This window comes from Lissotriton vulgaris, chromosome 10 (assembly GCF_964263255.1).
Source record: "Lissotriton vulgaris chromosome 10, aLisVul1.2, whole genome shotgun sequence".
In the NCBI taxonomy this organism is placed as follows: domain Eukaryota; kingdom Metazoa; phylum Chordata; class Amphibia; order Caudata; family Salamandridae; genus Lissotriton; species Lissotriton vulgaris.
Genome location: NC_141698.1, coordinates 559,301,254 through 559,322,290, shown reverse-complemented (window position 1 = coordinate 559,322,290; position 21,037 = coordinate 559,301,254). Strand labels below are relative to the sequence as shown.

At 44.4% G+C, this 21,037-nt stretch overlaps 1 protein-coding gene across 1 annotated transcript in view; it reads right to left on the bottom strand.

Moving 5' to 3' along the window:
- Positions 1 to 21,037, bottom strand: part of APOLTP (apolipoprotein lipid transfer particle homolog) — a 1,141,779-nt gene that overhangs the window by 250,714 nt on the left and 870,028 nt on the right. Inside the window, exons 56-57 of the mRNA XM_086941409.1 lie at positions 20,288 to 20,416; positions 7,965 to 8,126 (exon numbers count right to left, since the gene is read on the bottom strand). Of these exons, the coding sequence (XP_086797535.1) occupies positions 7,965 to 8,126; positions 20,288 to 20,416 (291 nt within the window). The remainder of the gene's footprint in view (positions 1 to 7,964; positions 8,127 to 20,287; positions 20,417 to 21,037) is intronic.

Sequence of the window (21,037 nt, the reverse complement as noted above, 5' to 3'; positions counted from 1 at the left end):
AAGGTCGCGTGGACCTTAGAAACACTCCTTTGGAAGATCCCGATGGGACTTTGTATGTGGATGGTTCATGTTTTAAATTGCCGAATGGTGATGTGACGACTGCGTATGCTGTGGTAACTTTGAATACTGTTGTGGAAACTGCGAGATTGAATCAGAATTCTGCCCAGGCTGCAGAGCTGATTGCTTTGACTAGAGCGTGTGTGTTGTCGAAAGGGAAACGGGTGAATGTGTTTACCGACAGCCAATACGCTTTTGGCGTCGCGCATAGTTTTGGACGTTTGTGGCGAGAGAGAGGTTTTATGACGTCGCATGGCACTAAGATTCAGCATGGACAACTTGTGAATGATCTTTTGGATGCACTTACATTGCCTAAGCAAGTGGCGATTGTCAAATGTAGTGCGCACCGTAAAGTGACGGATGATGTGGGCCGTGGTAATGCGTTCGCTGATGAGACTGCTAAGGAGACTGCCCGGAACCTTAGCACTAGGATGTATGTGACGAGTTCGGTTAGGTGGCCTACAGAGACTAGTATGTGTGAGGATACCATCGAGAGTGTGAAAATGATTCAGAATGAGGCCACCGAAACTGAAAAAACGAAGTGGAAAGAGAGTGCGGGAAAGTTGGATGCGAATGGTTGTTGGATTGATTTGTCAGAGAATAAGAGATGGATGTTGCCGGATGCGTATGTGCTAGCTGTTGTGACGATGGCACACGGTTTAGCACATATTAGCGCGAAAGGTATTTGTAAGTTGTTGTCCCCTGTATGGAAGAATGATGGTATCTCGAAGTGTGCTGAGAGATTGGTGAAGAATTGTATGATATGTATGATGTACAACCCTGGAAAAGGAACCCCTACACCTCCTGGCCATTTTGCTCCCCCTTCATGTCCCTTTGAGGTGATCCAGCTAGACTTCATCCATATGGAGCGATGCAATAACCTGAAATACGTTTTAGTTGTGGTTTGCGCATTCTCCCGATGGATCGAAGCCTACCCTCTTAAAGATAACACTGCTTTGTCTACTGCGAAAATCCTACTGAAGGAATACTTTCCTCGGCATGGAATGCCACGAATTGTATGGTCTGATAACGGAAGTGAGTTTGTGGGGAGTGTGATGAAGAGTGTGTGTAAGGGCCTTGGAATTACTCAGAAATTCCACAGCGCCAATCATCCCCAGTCAGCAGGTTTGGTTGAAGGGTACAATGGCACCCTCAAATTGAAGCTAGCGAAGGTTCAGGCTACGACTGGTTTCTCGTGGCCTGACGCCTTACCTCTAGCCCTTCTGTCTACTAGGGCGACTGTACACTCCCGAGTAGGGCTTAGTCCCTACGAGATTGTGTTCGGCCGCCCTGCGAATGTTTGGGGGGTTCCTAGACCGAGTGTGTTCTCTGATCTTGAGTACCCAATGTTGATCGATTATCTGCATGATCTGACTGCTAAACTGAGGTTAATTCACCAACAGGTCTTTGAAGCACTGCCGACGCAGACGGAGGGTCCAGGCCACCAGCTCCAGCCCGGAGACTGGGTGGTGACTCGCAATTTCGGAAGAAAACGAAATCTTGAGCCCCGCTTTACTGGACCCTACCAAGTTCTACTCGCCACGAGGACTGCTGTTCGTTTGGAAGGTCGTAAACACTGGGTGCACGCCACCCATACTAAAAAGGTACCTCTACCTTTGCCGGCAGACTCGTGGGTGAGGAAAGGCATTGCTTCGTCTGAAACGGAAACTGCACAGACCTTTGTTCCTTTTAGCGACGCTCAGCTTGTTGGAGAACCCTCAGCGCAGCAGGACGACATTGTTGACCAATTGCCACCTACAAACTCAAGATCTGAACAATTGACTGACCAGCAGAACTCTGTCCCACCATCGGATCAGTTGTTTGATGAACAGACACGTCCTGGGAAAAGCCGATACTTCCTGAGATCTAATACTAAGGACAAATAAAAAAGTTTTTGCTCTCTCCCTTGACATCCACATTACCCCATTGACACCAGTCAGTCTGAACACACACGTATAATTTTGGTTTTTGTAAATATTGTGAGTTTGTTTCCATATGTTTTTGCTTCCACAGCTTGGAAATATTGTGTATATTTGTAAATAAGTACCTTACATCCGGGTGTACCGTAGGGCCGCGCGTGTACTTCCTTCTGGTTAGTAGGTCTTGACACTAGGTCGAAGGCCGTCGGTTCCTGGGAACTCCTGGGGATTGACTACTGCTACACAGAACGAAGTGCGTCAAGAAACGTTGCGGACAGTTTTAGAGGATGCCGTTCTCTAAGCTGATGGACTTGGAAAAAGCTCAGGCTCAAAGATTCAAGTTGCAACAAATTACTCGTACAAAATGCTTCATGATTCAAGTGTTCCTACTGTTTCTAACTGTTTCTTCGCTATTGGTGGGTGGGGTGTATTACCTGATATTGACGTTCCTGCCTTCTGCTTCACCTACCCCTTCTCCTGAACCTAAAACTACCTCCACTGTTTCTCCTCATTCCTTCCATATCTTACCCCAACACGAGCAGGCCAGACGTGCGGAATTTATGAATAATTCCTTTATTCAGCTCCTTCATCAGCATCAGTTGGTGGTTAACACCACCAATTGTTGGGTGTGTGGGTTGATGCCACATACCACTGATAAGGGAATTCCGTACTTGGTCCTTCCTTATAGTTCCCAGGGTTCAGCTCAAGCATTCCAAACAATGTTTCGAAGTGCACTAGATTCCTACCCCAATCGAGAGCCACGTCCTTCCCACTTTGGTCCTGGTCCGTACCACAAGCCTTTGGCTATAGCGATTGCTGATTTAGATAGGGATATCTATGAGCCGTCGCTCATCCCAGAGGAAGAGGTGCGAGCCTATAGGGATCTGAGTGAGGCTGAGTATAGTGCGCTCGTGGGTGAAAGACAGCTTAGAAGCTCGTCTCCGATATGGATCGTACCCCACCTTGGTAATTTCTGTCTAAAAGGTCGTGGCCGAAGACCGAGAGCTCATCTTGGAGAGAGTGCTTGCTCCGAGACGTATGTCTTGCCGATGCTCTCGTCCCCTGTGTTTCTGACTGCCAAGGGTACGTACTTTGTCTGTCATGATCGTGCGTATACGTGGTTGCCCTCCGACTTTGCGGGCACATGTTACATTGCGAATTTGTTGCCTCCGACTTTTACAGTCGCCTCCGATTACCACAAGACTCGAATTGTGAGGGGCGTGATTAGCGAAGAGGACACTGCCGGTCAAGAGGCAGGAGACTTTTTCAAGGGTTTCTTTCCATTTTGGGGACCTATGGTTAATAGTAGGAACCTGAGACAGTTGACCTGAGTGGTGGAATCGACAGCTAATATCACTGCCAGTGCCCTTGGTAATATCACAGCAGAACTTCAGGCGGATAGGCTCATGACGTTACAAAACCGTATGGTTTAGACGTTGTTTTAGCAGATCGAGGTGGAGTATGTAAGGTGATCCATTCGAGCTGCTGTATTTTCATTCCAGATAACGCTCCGACTGTCTATCAAGCCATCTCAAAGTTGCATAAAATCTCCGAGTCCATACACGTGGACGTAGGGGATTGGACGCTACTTGGGTGGTTTTGGGGCCTGATGTCGACTTGGGGTTGGAAAATTCTGATGATCGTCGGGGTTGTTGTAGCATTTCTGTTCACGTGTTGCCTTTGTGTGCAGTGTGGTCCTGCCTTATGTGGCTTCTGTGCTACAACGTGTATAAGACAGCCGCCTGTTACCAAAGGAGCTCTGATGGATAGAATCATGTTGCAGCAACACCTAGATGGTCTGATGAATATCGAATATGATTCCGACTAGTGCTTGCCTACATGAGGGCAAAAGGAGCGTCTGAGGTTCCGTGACAATCGTAAGTGGTGTTTTCGACTCATACGAATATGGTCGAGTCTGGTATCTATGAACCGCAAATGACGAGTTTAGTGGGTGTACGCATTTTCGCTGTGCTAACCTAAACCGTTCGTTTGTTTCGTGGGTTTCTACATTCGAGCCCACAGGTTCCATCTTAGATGCGGCATCCATTTTGTCTCTTGCCCTCAAGTAGCCAGCGAACGGACGCTGTCCGCTTCGCGACCCTGGGATTCCCAAACTCTTGCGGAAGACACGTTTCCTTTGAAAGTGTCTTTATGATGAGGGGGACGGCACTGTAAGGCAGATGGCCCCGCTCGAGGCTCATCTTGCCGTGCCGGTCTATTGTCTTAGTTGTGCATCTCATTAGGCACGTCCCTTTGATGCCTGCAGCTCGTGTTTCCCGATACCACCCCTTTTACACCCTTTCCGATCTCCCCACTGTTTCTGTCTTCCTCTGCACCTGTTTCTGTCCTTTCCTCGATCTGTTTATCGTTGATTGGAATGTACTAATGGTGGGAAGATGGGTTTTTACAGTTGGAAACCACCAAACGTTTCTGTACTTATGTTCCGGGCCTTGAATACATGAAAGAAACCCCTCATGGTTTTACGATGGGAACCGAGTTGTAACCTTTTGTGTACCATGTTAACCTATGAGAGAAAACTGTATAAAAGGAGCGACCCACAGTGGCAATTCGAATCAGGCTCCGTGAACCTACATGTTAGGTACTTCTCGTGACTTCTGTGTTCCCTGCAGTAATAAACCTCGAATCTTTGACGCCGAAGGAAGTGTCCCGTGTCTCTGTCATTTGTACGCCGGAACAGGTTACCCACGAAGGTTTCAGGTGTTGTCCCCTGGCACCGCTGGGTCTTAAGAAAACCCAGTCCTTCACTCTATATAAATGCAATTACAATACAATACAATATATACTGACCTGGAGGCCAAGGGGTGCTTTTTCCCGAATGGTGAGATTTTTTCCCCTTTCATATTAGAACGCGGAGTGGGGCAGGGCTACGTTTTACCACTAATTCTGTTTCTATTTCTATCATATATATAGATAGAAAAAAAGTGTATCTGCCCCCTGCACAACATGGAATTTACTTCTTATGAAGCACGAATTACTTACTCTCAGGTTGGTCCAATCCTCTTGTTACATTTAACCAGTCTGTTATTATGGATTGGCTATACTGCAGAGGTGTTCTTAAAATTACCTGCTTGTCATATGTTTAGGACGTTCTAGAGATCCAGGGGAGATCTGATCGGTTTACGGACTACATTCACTATTCATAGGCCAGACAGACAGAATATTTTGTTTCTGAACAACAGACATTTGGAAGGGGACAATGAAGAACTGGTTAAACTCTCTGTAAGTTCTTATATTAGAAATGTCTGGGAACGGAATCCTATATGTTGAAGGTGGCCGGGTTTTGGAAAAGGTCACTCCCTACTCTCTTTTGGACTGGAATCATTCATTCTCAAATCTGCTTACCATTGGGTCAAAATGATCATTGTAAAATGTAGCATGCTCCCCAGCTTGGGTGCTCACTAACGTCTACACCAGACATGGAGTTTAGTATAACACGTCTTTATTTTTCTGCGTGTAACCACAAACTCAACATTCTAAACCTGCATTCACTTCACAACGCTCTAACGCTTATAGATGATTGAAGTTACCTATTGTTAAACTTTAAATTGTAGTTGAATAGACATTTCAACACAAATACAGTTATACAAAAAATAAAAAAGTATCAGCTGCATTCAATATTCACCGAAGAGAGCTCTATGTAAATTCCAAAGACATGGCAATTTGCAATAGGAATACATTAAGTGAGTCAAGTCGCACTGATCAAAAGTGCAGAAATGAGACATGAACATTAAGATCACTTTTTTCAAATTTCTGCACCCAATGCATTTACATTGTAACCCACCTTTTGTTAGGATAGAATATTTACAGCAGTCAGTCATTATATTAAAAATAGCATTAAAAAAAATATTTATACAATAAATTTGATTCATATTAATTTCTCACCCAAACACCTCTTCACCCAGACTCCCTATTAGTTAATCTGCTTTGCTGCATGTTGGCATCTGCAACTTCAGGCAATGGATCAACAGTTGTATGAAGAGGGGGCGCATCCAGCTGGCTCAGTTCTGTTGGTCTTATGGTGGAAGGTGGCCAGTATAAAGTTGTAACATCAAGTATGTGCTGACATTTATGGCAGAAAGAGTATTACTTCGCCATTTCAGCTATGCACCATTGCAACACTGCAGTTGGCCACAAACACAGAAATACAAGAAGCAACCAGTGAAATTAAGGAGCAAGGCTTTAGCGCAGGTGACCGTGAGCAGGCAAATCCCTTTTGTAACTTTTCATAGCTTGCTGACAGTATGTTGCAATTAGACTTGGACAAAACTTCCATTACCCCAGTGTACTGTCAAGTAATTATGGTAATTTTGTGCTATGCTTGTAATGAGAAATGCTTCAAATTATGCTAATATGCCACGTCACGTAATTACGCAGAGGAACAAACAACCAGAATGCGAGAGGCTGCTGTTTAGGGTGCTTGTTTTTTACAATATGTTTTTAGTGCAAAATGGGCCCTTGCGTCCAAATATACGCGTGGCCACATTTTGTGCTAAATTGTAGCACCAAATGGCATGATTACGCATAATTGTGGATCATTTTACTAAATTTCACACACTCCTAGTTACAATAAGAAATGCTGGAATCTGTATGTGCTCAGACTGCAAGGTTTCAGAGGACTTGGAGGAACACAATCCTATCTCCACCATTCTTGCCCCTGAAGTGTTTACTTAGTCATCCAACATAACAATCTTGCCTTGAGCACAGTTTGAAGCAGAGTAGTCAGGAATTTAAAGAGGCACAGGAAGTCAGCAACAGTGTGAGTGTGAAAAACTTTTTTAAAGAGCTAATAGTAGTATTATTTTTTAAATATTTGCTGACTGTCAAATTACACTCATTGTATTCAGGTATAATATGTTTGTATGTCTCCGCATATCACAATTTACCACATTGCGAAACATATACAAAGTCAGCATTGGTACATTATAGAGGTATTCCATCATTGGAATTAATGATAATCCTTACCAGGCTACTTCTTTTGTTGATCATTCGTGGCCTCTACCCTGCATTTGCTCATTAGTGTGACAAGAGTATCCCTTTCCCTAACCTCGCCTCTGATCCATCCCTAACCCTAATTCAACGGATGTATGTCGTTACAACGCATACTTTTACTCCGCGTACCATTACAACGCGGTATTTACAACGCATACCGCTACAACGCATAGCGCTTTGGGGTGCTGGATAGTGGTAAGTATAATTTACTATTCTAACTCCAGTCCCCGTGGACCCTAGGGAAGGTGTTGGATAGTAAATTAAACTTACCTCTTATCCTAGAGCGCCCCCCAGCGCAATGCGTTGTAACGGTATGCGTTGTAATGCCCGCGTTGTAGTGGTAGTGCGGAGTAAAAGATGCGTTGTAACGGGTGAATACCTAATTCAACCTGCTGTGCAGATAAAAGTCCATAAACTCTAAAACTGGGAATGATTGATGCGTTATAATTACAAGAACCAGTCTTATAACTGATGTATCTGATATGACGAACCATATTTAATAAAGGATTGACATCAGCATTATCTCAAATGAAGGGCAGAAATTGACTTTTGTTACCGAATATGAGCTGTAGGAAACATCTTCAGTCATGGATGAGGCATGCACCATCATAAATAGATAGTATGAAAACCCTTACTAACTGCAAACTCAAGGAGTTGGCCTAACGGCTAGGGCGCTCGACCTCTGACCTGGGGATCTGGGATCGAGTCTCGGTAATGACGCTAAACGTCCTGTGATTCTGGGCAAATCACTTAATCTCCCTGTGCCTAACAAAAATGAATGTGTGTTCTCATGTAACGTAACTGGTGCTATGTAAAGCGCTCTGATACCCGATTCGGGTCAAATTCGTGCTATGTAAAACTCTGCAAAAAAAAGGCAATCTGCACTCTTAGGTAAGAGCTACCTGTGTGTGCTTGAAGTGCAGTGTGGCTCAGACATATCCATACTTCAATTGAGTTCTTGTGTTAATTGCGACTTACATTTGGAAGATCACAGAATCCAAGACTCATGTAGTGTTCTAGTGAGTCCAAGTAGTTTGTTTCCATCCTAGCCAGGATGTGTTCTTTGCTGCAGGTTGTTAGGAAAAGATTTTCCAAAGTAGCTTCTGCCTGAATTACATCTGGTTTTAAAGGCCCATTTCTCTAAAACAGGATAAAGAAAACACAAATGATTGGTATTGCAATCATGACGCTGAACATTTTCTTCAAATTCGATACTAACATGCTATTTTGGAGAGAAAAAAGATGTACCTTGATTGTACAGTTCTTCTTCAATGTTCTAAAGATGTGACATAGTTTCTACTGAACTACAAATACCAACTGCCCAGACCTCTCTTGTGTTAAAACCATACTCAGAAATTAAGATCAAAGGTCTGTTTCTGCATAAAAAGCACTCATACTTAAATGAAGATGACTTAAGATACGAAGTCAGAAAAAAAAGTCAGAAATAATTACATTTTAAGGACTTCCAATATTTCTTTCGTAAAGTATTCAAAATGTAAAATAAAGCCATTGAAGTAAAGTTATTTTTAATAGAATCCATACACGGAAGCTCTTATGCCCCTCGTTTCTCTATAAATGCCCCGCTGCTCTCTCCCCTGCAAAATACCACAGGAAAATTCTTCACGACTAGTCTTTAGTTGATCTGACTGCTCCTCTGCCAGACATCCACTTTCTTCCCTCTGCCGCTGGTCCTCTTCCCACAAATTCTCTAGACTAACGACAACCATTAATGTAATCTTTTCTGTTATGGCTGACTCCATTTGTCACAGGAAGCACACAAAGCTCTTTCCCTGCCGATTGCTTAATATGCAAATAAATAAATAAATAAATAAATGGTAAGTTCAGGGGTCTACATTTTCTTCCTCAGGTGGCTGCTCGCCATTGATGTCGCCTACTACCCCTGCACTGCCCACTTCCATCACTACCACTGCTTGCTGCCTACATGAACAATGACCCACGCTGGATCGCAGCGAGCAAGCTAATCTGCCTTACTCAAAGAAGGTTTGAGGAGGTGGGTTCTATCCCAAACACCAATTTAAGGAAATGGTATATTTTACAACTCAATTTGCAGAGGGATTGGCTCAAAAGCTGTATGCTCTGAAAGGGCACTCATGAAATATGCCGCTACATTTAGGATCTGGTTTGTGGGGAAGACAAGGGATGGGGATCCACGGCATCCCCCACCCCAGTTGGGCTCCTGGTTGAAAATAGAGGTTCTGTGGCACAGCTCCTCACAAGTATCTCCTTCTGACCTTGTAGCGATACCTAGTTGCGGTTGCCTTTCACTTGAATGCTAATCAAATAAGGCCAGCGAAAGGGCTCAGATGTTTAGGCGTCAGCATTTTATGTTCCTGCAATCCCAGGGGTTCCAATGTTGAAAAGGTCAACTCAGCATTTTACCTTTTAGAGAGGGACAATATGAGCAAAGATTCCAACTGGCAAATATTAATTAAATTTGTTTGACAAATAAACATGTGCTTGTAAATTGCCTTTTCGCATATGGTGCCTGATGGAAAAGCTCTTTGCAACCAAATGCAGTGTCTTGTCTTTCTTAAACTGTATCTAGGCATTCAATTATAAGTTTCAAGTTCCTAGACATAATTAATAAAAGGATATAGTGTGAGTATTTACATCTTTTTAGTGATTTCAAACTAGCAACTTTACAACAAATGCATGTATTTATTTATTTATAAAGTTTAATATGGCCTCGCAGATTTCTTTTCTGCAACTGGCCATTCAGATGATCACTCAGCATCTTAACTATGTGCACAGGGAGAAGGTCCACTGTAGCAGTGCAGGCTCTCTCACTCTTTTGACTCTTTAAAAAAACTTTAAAAGGGCTTAGAGCTAGCCCTGTATTCAACATTGGTTGGATTCATTGTCACTCTTCTTTGCTAGGTGCTAACTGGTTTCACTTTCTCTTCATTGTTTGCCCCCCCACCTGCATTGTTTGCCCATGGGTTCTCGCTTCCCCGTCCCCCTCCTGCTGTTGCTTGACTGTGTTTATTTTACTTGCTCTGCACCCCACCTATTCTGGTCATTTCTTGCCCCCATTTACTGTCATTTACTCTAGTATTCATCATGAGCTCCTCCGTCATATGTCAACCCCAACTTGGCATTCTTAACTTGGGGGTTGGCCGGCGTGCACTTTTACCATTTCCAGCACTGCGTACACATCCATAACTATTTTAGATGTAGCCTATGGCTATGAAACGTCTTCCGTTGTTTGCCAAGGTATTTTTAAAAAAAAGAATATCCCTTAAATGCAAATAGAGGTAATAATTTTTCAAAGGAATCAAATTTCCCCTCTCTCCCACTCCAACACATCTTTCCCTTTGCTAGTGTGGCTCTAGTGATAGCAGTTAGCAGTTTCACCTGTCCATAATGGCACCACTTTTCCTTCTCACCTTTCTATAGTTTTCTCTCTATGTCTACTCATATTCCTGCAGAAGTCCTTGCTTGCAGGCCGGGTGCACAGTCGTCTCCTTGTGTGTCATGAAGGAGAAGATGAGCAACCACAGCGCTCACCAACTAAGAGCAGTGTGCCTGGGAGTCACAAGGAAGAGTGCAGGAAACTGGTCGAGATCATCAACCACAGGAATGACAACCAGCCGAACCTGTTCGAAATCAACCAGCCCTTTGCGGTGAATCGCAAGCACCATGCCCAGAGGTCAATTGCACCCGGGACTAGCTACACAACAATTTCCAATACAGAGAGTGACTCACTGCACCTAGGAATCAACAGGGATCAACTGCATCCAAAGATCTACTGTATCCTAGCAGTCCAGTCTACACAGGGATCCACTAGAACATTTACAAAAGTATTCACTGGACACATGATCCTCAACAATTAAAACACAACATTCACTGCACCCAATGGCCTACTTCACCCATGTTCTATGCCATCTCCACAACGTTTGAGAAATACCCTCCCCAAGTAAACCTACCATACCTCCCTCCCCTTCTAGGACCAGCTACCTCCGCTTTGGATAACTATTTGCTTGAATGGAAATCGCTACCCAACATTTAATGGGAGCCATTAACCAAAGAGATTCAATCTGCAAAGGAGCCTTTTCACACCCAGCTGAAATGACTCTTTTCGCTGTTACCCCAGTAGGTGTTTTTTGCCCCCACTTCTTGCACCATTCCACCCACCCTCCCTGGGGGATTGTGTTTGTCCTCCTACCTATATGGACCCTTTTTCCTTTTAACTGATCTTTGAGTCCTGCGGTTGGATCACTGGCACTGTGACTCCACAAATTGGTCTCTTTATCCAAATGCATGCTTTTGATCACCCACCTCATTTTGCCAGATCTGGTTTATCCTCTTTGCCTCACCATGGGGGAGCTCAACCGCATGGCTCTGCAAACAACTTCTTCCCTCTGAGCTTCTTTGCACCTGAAACATTACTCATCTGTGCTGAAGTACAAGTTGTCTAAGCGGGTTGGTGAGTGGATGTAAGTGTTGTTCACTCCGGGTTTCTTCGTGAGCCCTGCATTCGCAGTGGGTAGCTGGGTGTACGGGTTACTGTAGAAATGTCTCTTGTGGAGGGCTGAGGCTATTTCTAAGCTGTTATAGTGGTCACTTATTGAATGAGAGCCACGTTTTCGGAAGTTTATGCTTAATTAGTATATTTGTCTCCCTCGGATGTCTGTGGCCCTATTTCTTTTTTTTCCTGTGCAGCAAAAGAAAATGCATTTAGCTGTGCTCACAGTTCACACGTGGTTGTGCACACTGCACACGTGCTGGATAAGCCCAATTAGTATTCCTATAGGTTTTAGCAGTGTTTGTTACAGTTCTTTGTGGAGGCTTCAACAGCTCTCCGGTCACCAGCCATAGATTAATAATAACCATGTGAGTCTTCATTGACATCCTTTGTCAAGACTGAAAGCTCAATATTGGTCAGTTTTCTGAGTCACTAATACCCATGGGTGTTGTCAGAACAGGGCCTGGACCAGGTTGCCTGAAAACTTCACCGGTGCTGCCCTGGGATGGGGCTGACGCTGCACTGAATCTAGCGACCTATGGCTTCCATGCTCAGGGTGGAGATGGGTCTGACTCTTGGCCCTGCGGCCTGACTGCGGATTGCTCATTAACAAAACAAGCACTGCCCATATCAATAAGTCTTGCCCATGGCAGATCTCTTGCCTTTGTTCTGCAGCATGGCTGAATGTAGAAAAACAGGCATTGGCAAAGCGAATAGGTCACGCCTATGTGAGAGCAATACTTTACCTCTCTGCGTAGTGCACAGATCGATGGTCACATATATTCTAATTGCAAATGAAAGCAGCAGAACACGTGTGTAACAGGATGCTGGGTCAGGACCAGTTTGCATGCCCATCTGGGTGAAGTCAGGGTAGGTTTGTAAGGGCCCACATCATTCTGAAATCTTCCATTTGCATAGATCACATCACCGCTTATCGCATCAGCACTACTTTCCACTCTCTCTTATGTACATTTGCCTTTTAATCGGTGCAGGAAATGAGGGGGATCTGGCAGCCATTATTGAGCTGGCTCTGAGATTGGGAACAGCATCAGTGAAATACGCGGAATCTGTTCTGGTGTAATTTGCCGATACAGAGCACATTCAGCAGCAGCCTCGCATTGTCTGCTTTGCTTTGAGAGAAACAATCTGTAGGGGCTTTCTTATTCTCACATCCATCTAGGCCCATAACAATGGCCTCACCTAATGGGCCATCATCCCTCCTTTTGTTGTAGTCCTGTCCTGACTCAGTGCTATCAGGAGCCTAACAGCTGAAAACGTATGTAATGGAGGGAAATAGACACTCAGCTTGTTTTCACCTCATAATATGTGCTTAAGCCACACTATGATGTGGAGGGAGGAATTTGACCTTCTTCATCTCCTGTTTGAGCGAGATATGTATGTGCTGTAAGAATGTCAAATGCATGTCAGAATGAGTAATAATTTAAATACCACTTACTAATTTATTTTTGTTCAATTAATGTTATGGTGCTATTCATCCTAATATAGATCGTCGGGGCGCTTTACATCACACCAATATTATACAGAGACAATAAAGCATACAAGTGAATACATCAATGTACCAGGGTTTTTTTTTTACATAATGCAGTGAGTAACGATATATGTTAAGAGCAGTAGTTAAGTTTTAATAGAATGAGCGCCGGTGCACAAACCACTGCTCCAGAGGTGCTGTTAAATTCAGCACCCCAAATCAGAGGCTGTGTACTCTGGAATTCACATCAGGCCTCTAAAATCCACTACCAGACACTGCTGCCCTTTTATTTCACTTTTGCCAGCCCCTGCTTTCCACCTTTCTGACAGCGCTTCCATATTTCTCCTACTTCTTTCCAGTTTGTGGGTTTTTTATCTCTTTTACTCGCAGTCAATATCTGATAAAATAAGTGATGTTTCCCAGATTCCACCAGCAACTACAGGCTCAAATTAAGCACTGATTAGGACTACTTGGCATGGAGAAACACAAAGCAAAGTGGGGATTTAAAACATAATGCAGTAGATGCCTGTGCTAATTAGAATGTATTGCTAACCAAAGGAATCCTTTTGAACAACCTTGAAGTAACGAAAGTTTGAGCCTTGAGGTTAAAAATAAAAGGTCGAACACTATGCCTTTCTGTTTGCATGCAAAACTTTGATGCCAGTTCATAGCTCACTGTGCTACATGAGAAGCATTTTAACTTAACAACTGCAAGCAACTGAGACATCTGTAAGATACATTCAGTAACGCCCTAAGCGATATACACACTTTACAAATCTGGGTTCTGCTTTTTACAAGTAGGGTTGCCACCTGGTTGGATTTTTAATAGTATGAGCAGTAGTTTAAGGTCCAAGTTGGTAGAATAATTTGCAAAATAATGAAGACAATATTTTTTCTCTCAACAGCATTTGCATTTAACAGTAAATGGAATAAGAAGGCACTTTAAAATGTGTTCTAGAGCTGCCTTAGTGATGCCTGATTGATAATTGGATGGAACAAAGAGAGAAAAGCAATGTTGAAAAAGAACCTTGCTTTTGCAGGGTGTTTTATGTAAAGTTATAAATATCATGGCCAGGCCTTAACAGAATCTTGAAACGTGAAAAAAAGCTGGTATTTCCCTCCTAGGAAAGGTGGTAAACCCTAAAAGTCGTGTTTTGCAGCGACCACATTAAACCTTTGCACAACTTTACAATGAGGCAAAACCATGACTAGACAAACATACAACTCTCCAGCAAGTTTACTAATCACCAGTTATCTTACTGCTGTTTATATCCCTTGACAGTTACTGAACAGTCAGCACAGAAGCAGGCTGGTGAACAGTCTTACCGGCAACCAGATAAGCTTGACCTCTGAACTCCAAGGCCCGCCACACACCATAAGGCAATCAATAAAAAAACCTAGAGGCCACATTGGTCAATTAACCCAGGCCGCCAGGCTAGTCTTGTTTTTCGTTGTCCATGTCCTTCTCGAGATTGTGTGCTGATTGTCCCTGATCCCCTTGGTCCTGCTCCTCACAGTGTGGGGTCACTTGGACCTAGTCTCTTGGACTTGACCCACCTGCTATCTTAGTCTTTGTCTCCTTAGTCCTGGTCCTTCTTGTCCTATTGTGCTTGTTATCATAAACGTTGCCTTCTGGTCATCATGCCCCCCCTTTATCTCCCAACTTTGACCTTCTGGCCCTGTTCCTTTTTTGGTTCTCTTCATCCTAGTCACCTTGCCCTGGTACTCTTCACCGTCAACATCCTAGCCCTGGTACCATAGGTTCTGAACATCTTGCATCTCGTAACCTTGCAGTCATAGTCTTTGTCCTCCTGGTTTGGGTTGCCCTTGTTCTCCTGGATCAGTTCCTTGTCCATTTAGTCCTACTGTTACTGCAGCCATTGATTCCGGTCCTCTTGATCCTCATTCTTCTTGATCTGGTTCTCCTGAGCCTGTTTATTTTGGCCCTGGTCCTCCTTTCCACCACTTTCCATTCCACTTGGTCTTCCAGATGCTGTTTGGTCCTCTTACCTCAGATCGTCCTCACCCTGGTCCTTAAACTTGTAATGAGTGCTCTACCGTACTTGTTAGTCTGAGTACTGGTTCCCTGGGTCCTCATTATAATTAACCCCTTAGCCCTGTTTTCGGTCCTCAGGCTCATGATGCTTTTAGTTTACCTAGTTTCCTTGCTCTGGTTTTTTGGCTGCCCTTGATACTGCCCTCCTTCGTCTTACTAATCCCTGTTCTGCGTATACCGTCGTCCTAGACATACTGGCTATTGCCCTTCAGTTCCTGATCTTCTTATTTCTCTCCAATCTGGTCCTGATAATCCTGGCTTTTGTCTTCCTGCTCCCTGCCCGCATGGCTCTACAATAACTTGTCTTGTCACAGATCATCCTAGCCTTTCCTAGTTCTTATGTTCCTTGACCTCTAGTTCAAGCTAATCTTCCTGACCCTGTAATTCCTAGTCCTGCTTCAACTGGTCGTCATTCTCATGTACTTCAACCCCTAGTCTATCGGATCCTGGGTCCCCTGTTTCACAGGCTTCCAATCCTGCACCTTTTCATCATCCTCACCTAAATTCTTGTCCATCAGTCAACCTGGTTCAACTCCCCTGGTATATCTAGTCCCTTGTTTGCCTGTTCCTAATCCTTCTGGTCCTAAGGAACCATGGTCCATGTAGTCCTAATTTTAGGTCTGGTACTCCTTTGTCTGGCCCTCGTGTATTGGGTCTTCTGATGCTAGTTCCACTGGCCTTGGTTTCTCTAGCACTTGTAGCCCCTAGTCCTCTGGCCCCATACTACCCCTACTAGCCGTCCTGGATTCCTGGTTTGCCTATTCTACCTTGTTTATATCCATCTGACCTTGGGCCCCTCTATCATGTTCCTCCAAGTAATGGTCTTATTGGGTCGATTTTAATCTCTGCACTGGTGCTCCTAGTTCCTATGTTGTGGGTCAACCTGGTTCATGTACTTCATTTCACCCTGGATAAGGATCCCCCGAGTCTGACAGTCCTGGACCCTATGATCCTGGCCCCTCTAGACATAGACTTTCTCACCCTTTATAACCCCCTAGTCATTCAAATCTGGGGTCTCCAGCTCCTTCTAGCCGTAGTCCTTTCCGGTTGTGATATCCCTAGTCCTGGATCTTTTGCTTCTAGCCCCTTGGTCCTTCTTGATATGATATCTGTGGTCTTGGCTCTCCTGTCTTTGTTCCTTCTCTCCATAAGTCTCTCTAGTTGGGTCCGCGACTCCTGACCCTGGTTGTCCTTGTCCCTCATAGCCCTCCTTGTCATTATGGTCCAGGGCCTTCTGTTCCTAATACCTCTGGTCCTTCGGACCCTTATCTACTGAGTCCAGATTCTCCCACTGTACATCCTCCTGATTCTTCTCACCATGGTGCTGGTACCCCTAGTGCTGTGTTTTTCATTGTCAGGTTCCTGCTTGTCTATTTTTTCCTGGTCCCCTCTGGCACTGGTAAACATAATTCCCATAGATTAAGTCTCCCTGGGCCTGGGTCTTCTTGTCCTTGTCCTTGTGGCTCTGGTCATCCTAGCCCTCTCAGTGGGCCACCCCCTGGCCCCTATTCTCTTCATTTTCATCCTCCTGCTCCTACTGCTGCTTTCTTCCCCAGCACCCCTCCACAATGTCTGTAGTTAGGTACAGTCTTCAAGTCTGTCACACCAATTATTTTTTGTGGCTTCTAGATTTGTTTTGATGAGATAGCACTGTCAAGTACAGAAATGAAATCCCAGTAGAGAAAGGGCCTTGCTGACTTAAAACACTGCTTAAAATGTTAAAAATCTAAACTACCATTCCAAAGATGCATTGTGCAGGTGAATAAAATGTCAGTGTGGCTGTAGGGGCAGCTCCTGACATGGGACCAATAAACATCAATGCTTTAAACCTACTCTGCTGGGTGAACAGTATGAGAAGTGTGTTTATTCACAGTCAATCAATCAATTAGGATTCTTATAAAGCGCAACTTTTCACCTGTCAGGGTCTCAACGCAATGGAGGGGGTGGGGGCTGTGGTTCCGTCAAAGAGCCAGGTCTTGACGGTCTTCCTGAATTCTGGCAGCAATGGTGGTTGGCTGAGGTGCAGAGACAAGGAATTCCAGGTCTTCGCAGCGAGGTAGGAGAAGGATCTTATTCCCTCTGTGGGCTTGCAGATCTGTGGGATGGTAGTCAGTGGCAGTTGGGCAGAGTGGAGATGTCTGGTGGGAGTGTAGAGGTAAAGGCGGTGTTAGAGGTATGCAGGTTCAGTGTTGTGGAGGGTTTTGTAGCCTTGCGTAATGAGCTTGAGGTAATTCTTTTGTTGATAGGTAGCCAGTGAAGGTCTCACAGATGGCCGGTGATGTGGCTGCTGTGTGGGATGTTCAGGATGAGTCTGGCAGAGGGGCTCTGTATGTTCTACAGTTTCTTTAGGAGTTTCTGAGAGGTGCCGGCATAGAGTGTGTTGCTGTAGTCGAGCCTGCTGCTGACGAGCACATGGGTGACCATTTTCCTGGATTCGGTGGGAAGCCACTTGAAGATCTTATGAAGCAGGCAGAGATTGTGGAAGCAGGAGGATGAAATGTCGTTGATTTGGAGGTTCATTGAGAGCAAGGAGTTGAAGATGATGCCTCGGATTTGTGCGTTGTCCGTGGATTTATTAGGGGGATCCGAGCGCTGTGGGCCAAAAGGAGTAGTCCCAGGCAGAGGGGATAGAGCCCAGGATGACTACTTTGCTTTTGTCTGAGTTAAGCTTGAGGCAGCTGTTCTTCTTCAAGGTGGCGACTGCCTTCATTTCGTTGTGAAAGTTGCTCTTGGCAGCTGTGAGGGGAGGAATCAGCTGGGTGTCATTGGCATAGGAGACAATGTTCAGTCCGTTGCTTCTGTCAATGGCTGCTTGCTGAGCAATTGTAGATGTTGAAGAGGGTGGGGCTCAGGGAGGATCCCTGAGGCACTCCGCAGCTGATCACTGTGGATTCTGAGTTGATCAGTGGAAGTCTGACTGTCTGTGTTCAGCCAATGAGGAAGGAGCGGATCCATTCTAGGGCTTTGACGCAGATGCCTGCAGAGTGAACTCCTCCTGTGGATTACCCAGATGCATTACTTACCTGTCCTCTGCTTTCACTTCCCCCTTCCACAGAAGCCCCATTACAGTGACTCATTAATTTTACCTCCCGCAAGTCCCCCAAAGCACAGTGCCCCCAAACATCAATTACCTACTGTATGTGTCTCTGCTGTCACTGTTGTCCTCCAGGTTGCTGCTCCATACAGATGGACCAATGTTATGCTGGTGTTAAAAAGCATGATCTTGTTTTACAGTATTAGGTCCTTGGAACCCCAGATTTTCTTTAGCTAAATGAAGGCAGCCCTTGCTTGTTGATTCTTTTATTGACGTTGGCGTCTGTGCCGCTACTTGCCTAAGACACTGCCCAGGTAGGTGAAGGCCTCAACCTCTTCCAGTCCATTGTCTACAGGAGTGAATGCAGTTGTACTGGCTATATTAGCCTTCAGGATCTTAGTTTTTTTACCTGTGAAGGTTGAGGCCAAATTATGCTGATGCTGGTCTTCTCTTGCTCCTGCAGATGGGTATGGGTGAGTAGGGCCAGGTTGTCAAGCTGCATCCAAGGTGTCCACTTGATTTCATTTCCTCTCCTTGTTATGGATGGCTTTATGATCCCGTCTATGGCCAGCATGATGAGAAAAGGCAACAGCAAACAACTCTGGTGGACTCCAGTCCTCACTTGGAAAATTTCTGTGAGTTGTCACCCATGGACTGTCTTGTAGGTCTTACGAGCTTATCTGGCACACTGTAGTTATGGGGGAGTTTCCAAATGGTCTCTCTGTCCATGCTGTTGAATACTTTCTCATAGTCCATGAAGCTGACATAGATGGGGGAGTTCCATTCCATCGACTGCTCAATGATGATGCCCAGGGTTGCAATCTGGTCTGTACAGGATCTATCTTTGTGAAAGCCAGCTTGCTGATCTCACAACTGAGTGTCAAAGTGTTCCTTCTTTCTGTTCTGGATGACTCTGATGAACGCTTTCCCTGGGGTTGATAGAAGAGTATTTATCCAGCCGCTGGTGAAATTATACACCATCTCTTCTATATAGTCTATGCACATCTCCGTGCTGCTGGGAGAGAGTGACAGATTTGGTGGTGCATGCAGAAAATTAACATTAATGTAAAGTGATGGAGGGGTGGGTGACTGTTCACTTACCTCATCAAAAAATGATTTCCTCACAAAGTGAAAAATCATCCAAATGTTTATGAAAAAATAGAAAATGACAGCTAACTGGAGGCTTGTTAACCGTCCTCAGCAATCTTGTAGAAAGATCTAATAACTCAAACAATGAAGCAATGAATGGACTGAGATGTCTCTAATTGCAACATTTACCGAATTTCAAGAGTGCCTTGTACTCTTTTTTGTGTTGACTTTGATTTCAAGCACCTAATCAGAGACATCATGTCCAACAAATCTTAGCCATTCAGGGGCCAATGTTTTAGCTCTCTCCTGGTCTGAATGTAAGAGCATTCCATCTTTCTGGAACTGAAGCAATGAGAAGATTGGCCCCAAGACCACTCTCCCGTTGCAGAGAAAGCACAGCTTTGTGTATTATCCCTGTTCTTCAAAGGTAGATGATTTGCATAGGGATTAGTATCAACTATAGAGCCAAGATTCCAGTGCGGCCCAAGATTATCATCTCAGAGCTTCCAGAAACGGTTAGACATGACTAGAACTGAATCTAAAAGAGCACTCAAACTCTGGAAAAATCACATGACCCATGAGACATAGCAACACCAAGGCGAGTTGGTAAGGTGACCTTGGAGTGAAAGCCTGTGCAGTGTTCTAGTTCTACCGGGTGAGTGAAAAACTTGCTACAACTGGTGTCTAGTATGAACTGGGTTATCCTGGTCTATGTCAGAGGGAAGGAGATCAGAATAAACCGTAAAAATGACATTGGTAAATGGGAAATGAAAAATGTTCTGCTGTAGGTCCACCTCCCCTAGTTACCATCCCCATGATTTCATGTAGTTTTTAGTATTTGTTCATAGGTCTCTGTACGCAATCTTCACAATAACCAATAAACACTTTGTACTCTTGGTTCACTCCCCCCTCCCCCATAATGGCTTGCCTTGATACATTTCGACCCACAGAGTTTCTCTCAAATATACAACAGTTGATGACGTGTAAGAAACATTAAAGAAAGGGCAACATATTATCCTAATCCAGAAAACGGCGGATGCGAAATTGAAAATGAGCAAAAACGTCGGCCTATCTATCTACACAGCCAAAATAGAGGTGACAGAATACTGTTTGAAAACAAAACAATATATTACAATATTTCTTGTACCTTATATAGCAGGGTCTGAAGGACTCTCTTATTTTCCCAGTTCAGGTCTAGCGTCTCATTGAAAGAGTCTGCTGCTTGCTCCACAGAGCCACATGCTTGAACATCTCCCACGTTTAGTATTTTCTGGAGCTACGATACAGAAAACAACATTATGTGCACGTTAGTGTCCTTGATTGATAAACACTATGGGCCTTATTTACAAGAAGTGATGCATTGCTGTGCCAAGGCAGCAATGCATACAATTTCTTGTGCCAGCATCAAAAAACATGACAACACCATGGATGTGCCATACTTACAATTCCGACTCATCTGTGGGTAGGATTCTTCTAGGCATCTGGCCCAAAAGTGGTGCATTGCTGTAGTTGGTCATAAGACTGATGCAACTAATGCAATGCATCAGAATTCAGAGGTGATGTGTCAGTTTTGAATGACGCACGTATCCTCATCTATGTGGACCAAGGTCATAGACTGTGAAAAGGTGAAAAACTCACCTTGCACTCTATTACATTGGTCCTGGATGTCACGCAATCAAGTGGGCATAGTGTACTTATGTGTACCACTATGCCCACGTATGAGTGACATATTATGTGAAAGTACAATGTGAGTACATACAAGTCTGTGAGGGTGTGTGATGTGATATTTACTGTGTTACCTACTTTATGTGTGCACTCACCTGTTAAGGGGATGTGACTTAATTGCAGATTACACTGTTTCAAGTCATTTCAGCTGATCAGATACCCTTGCAACAGT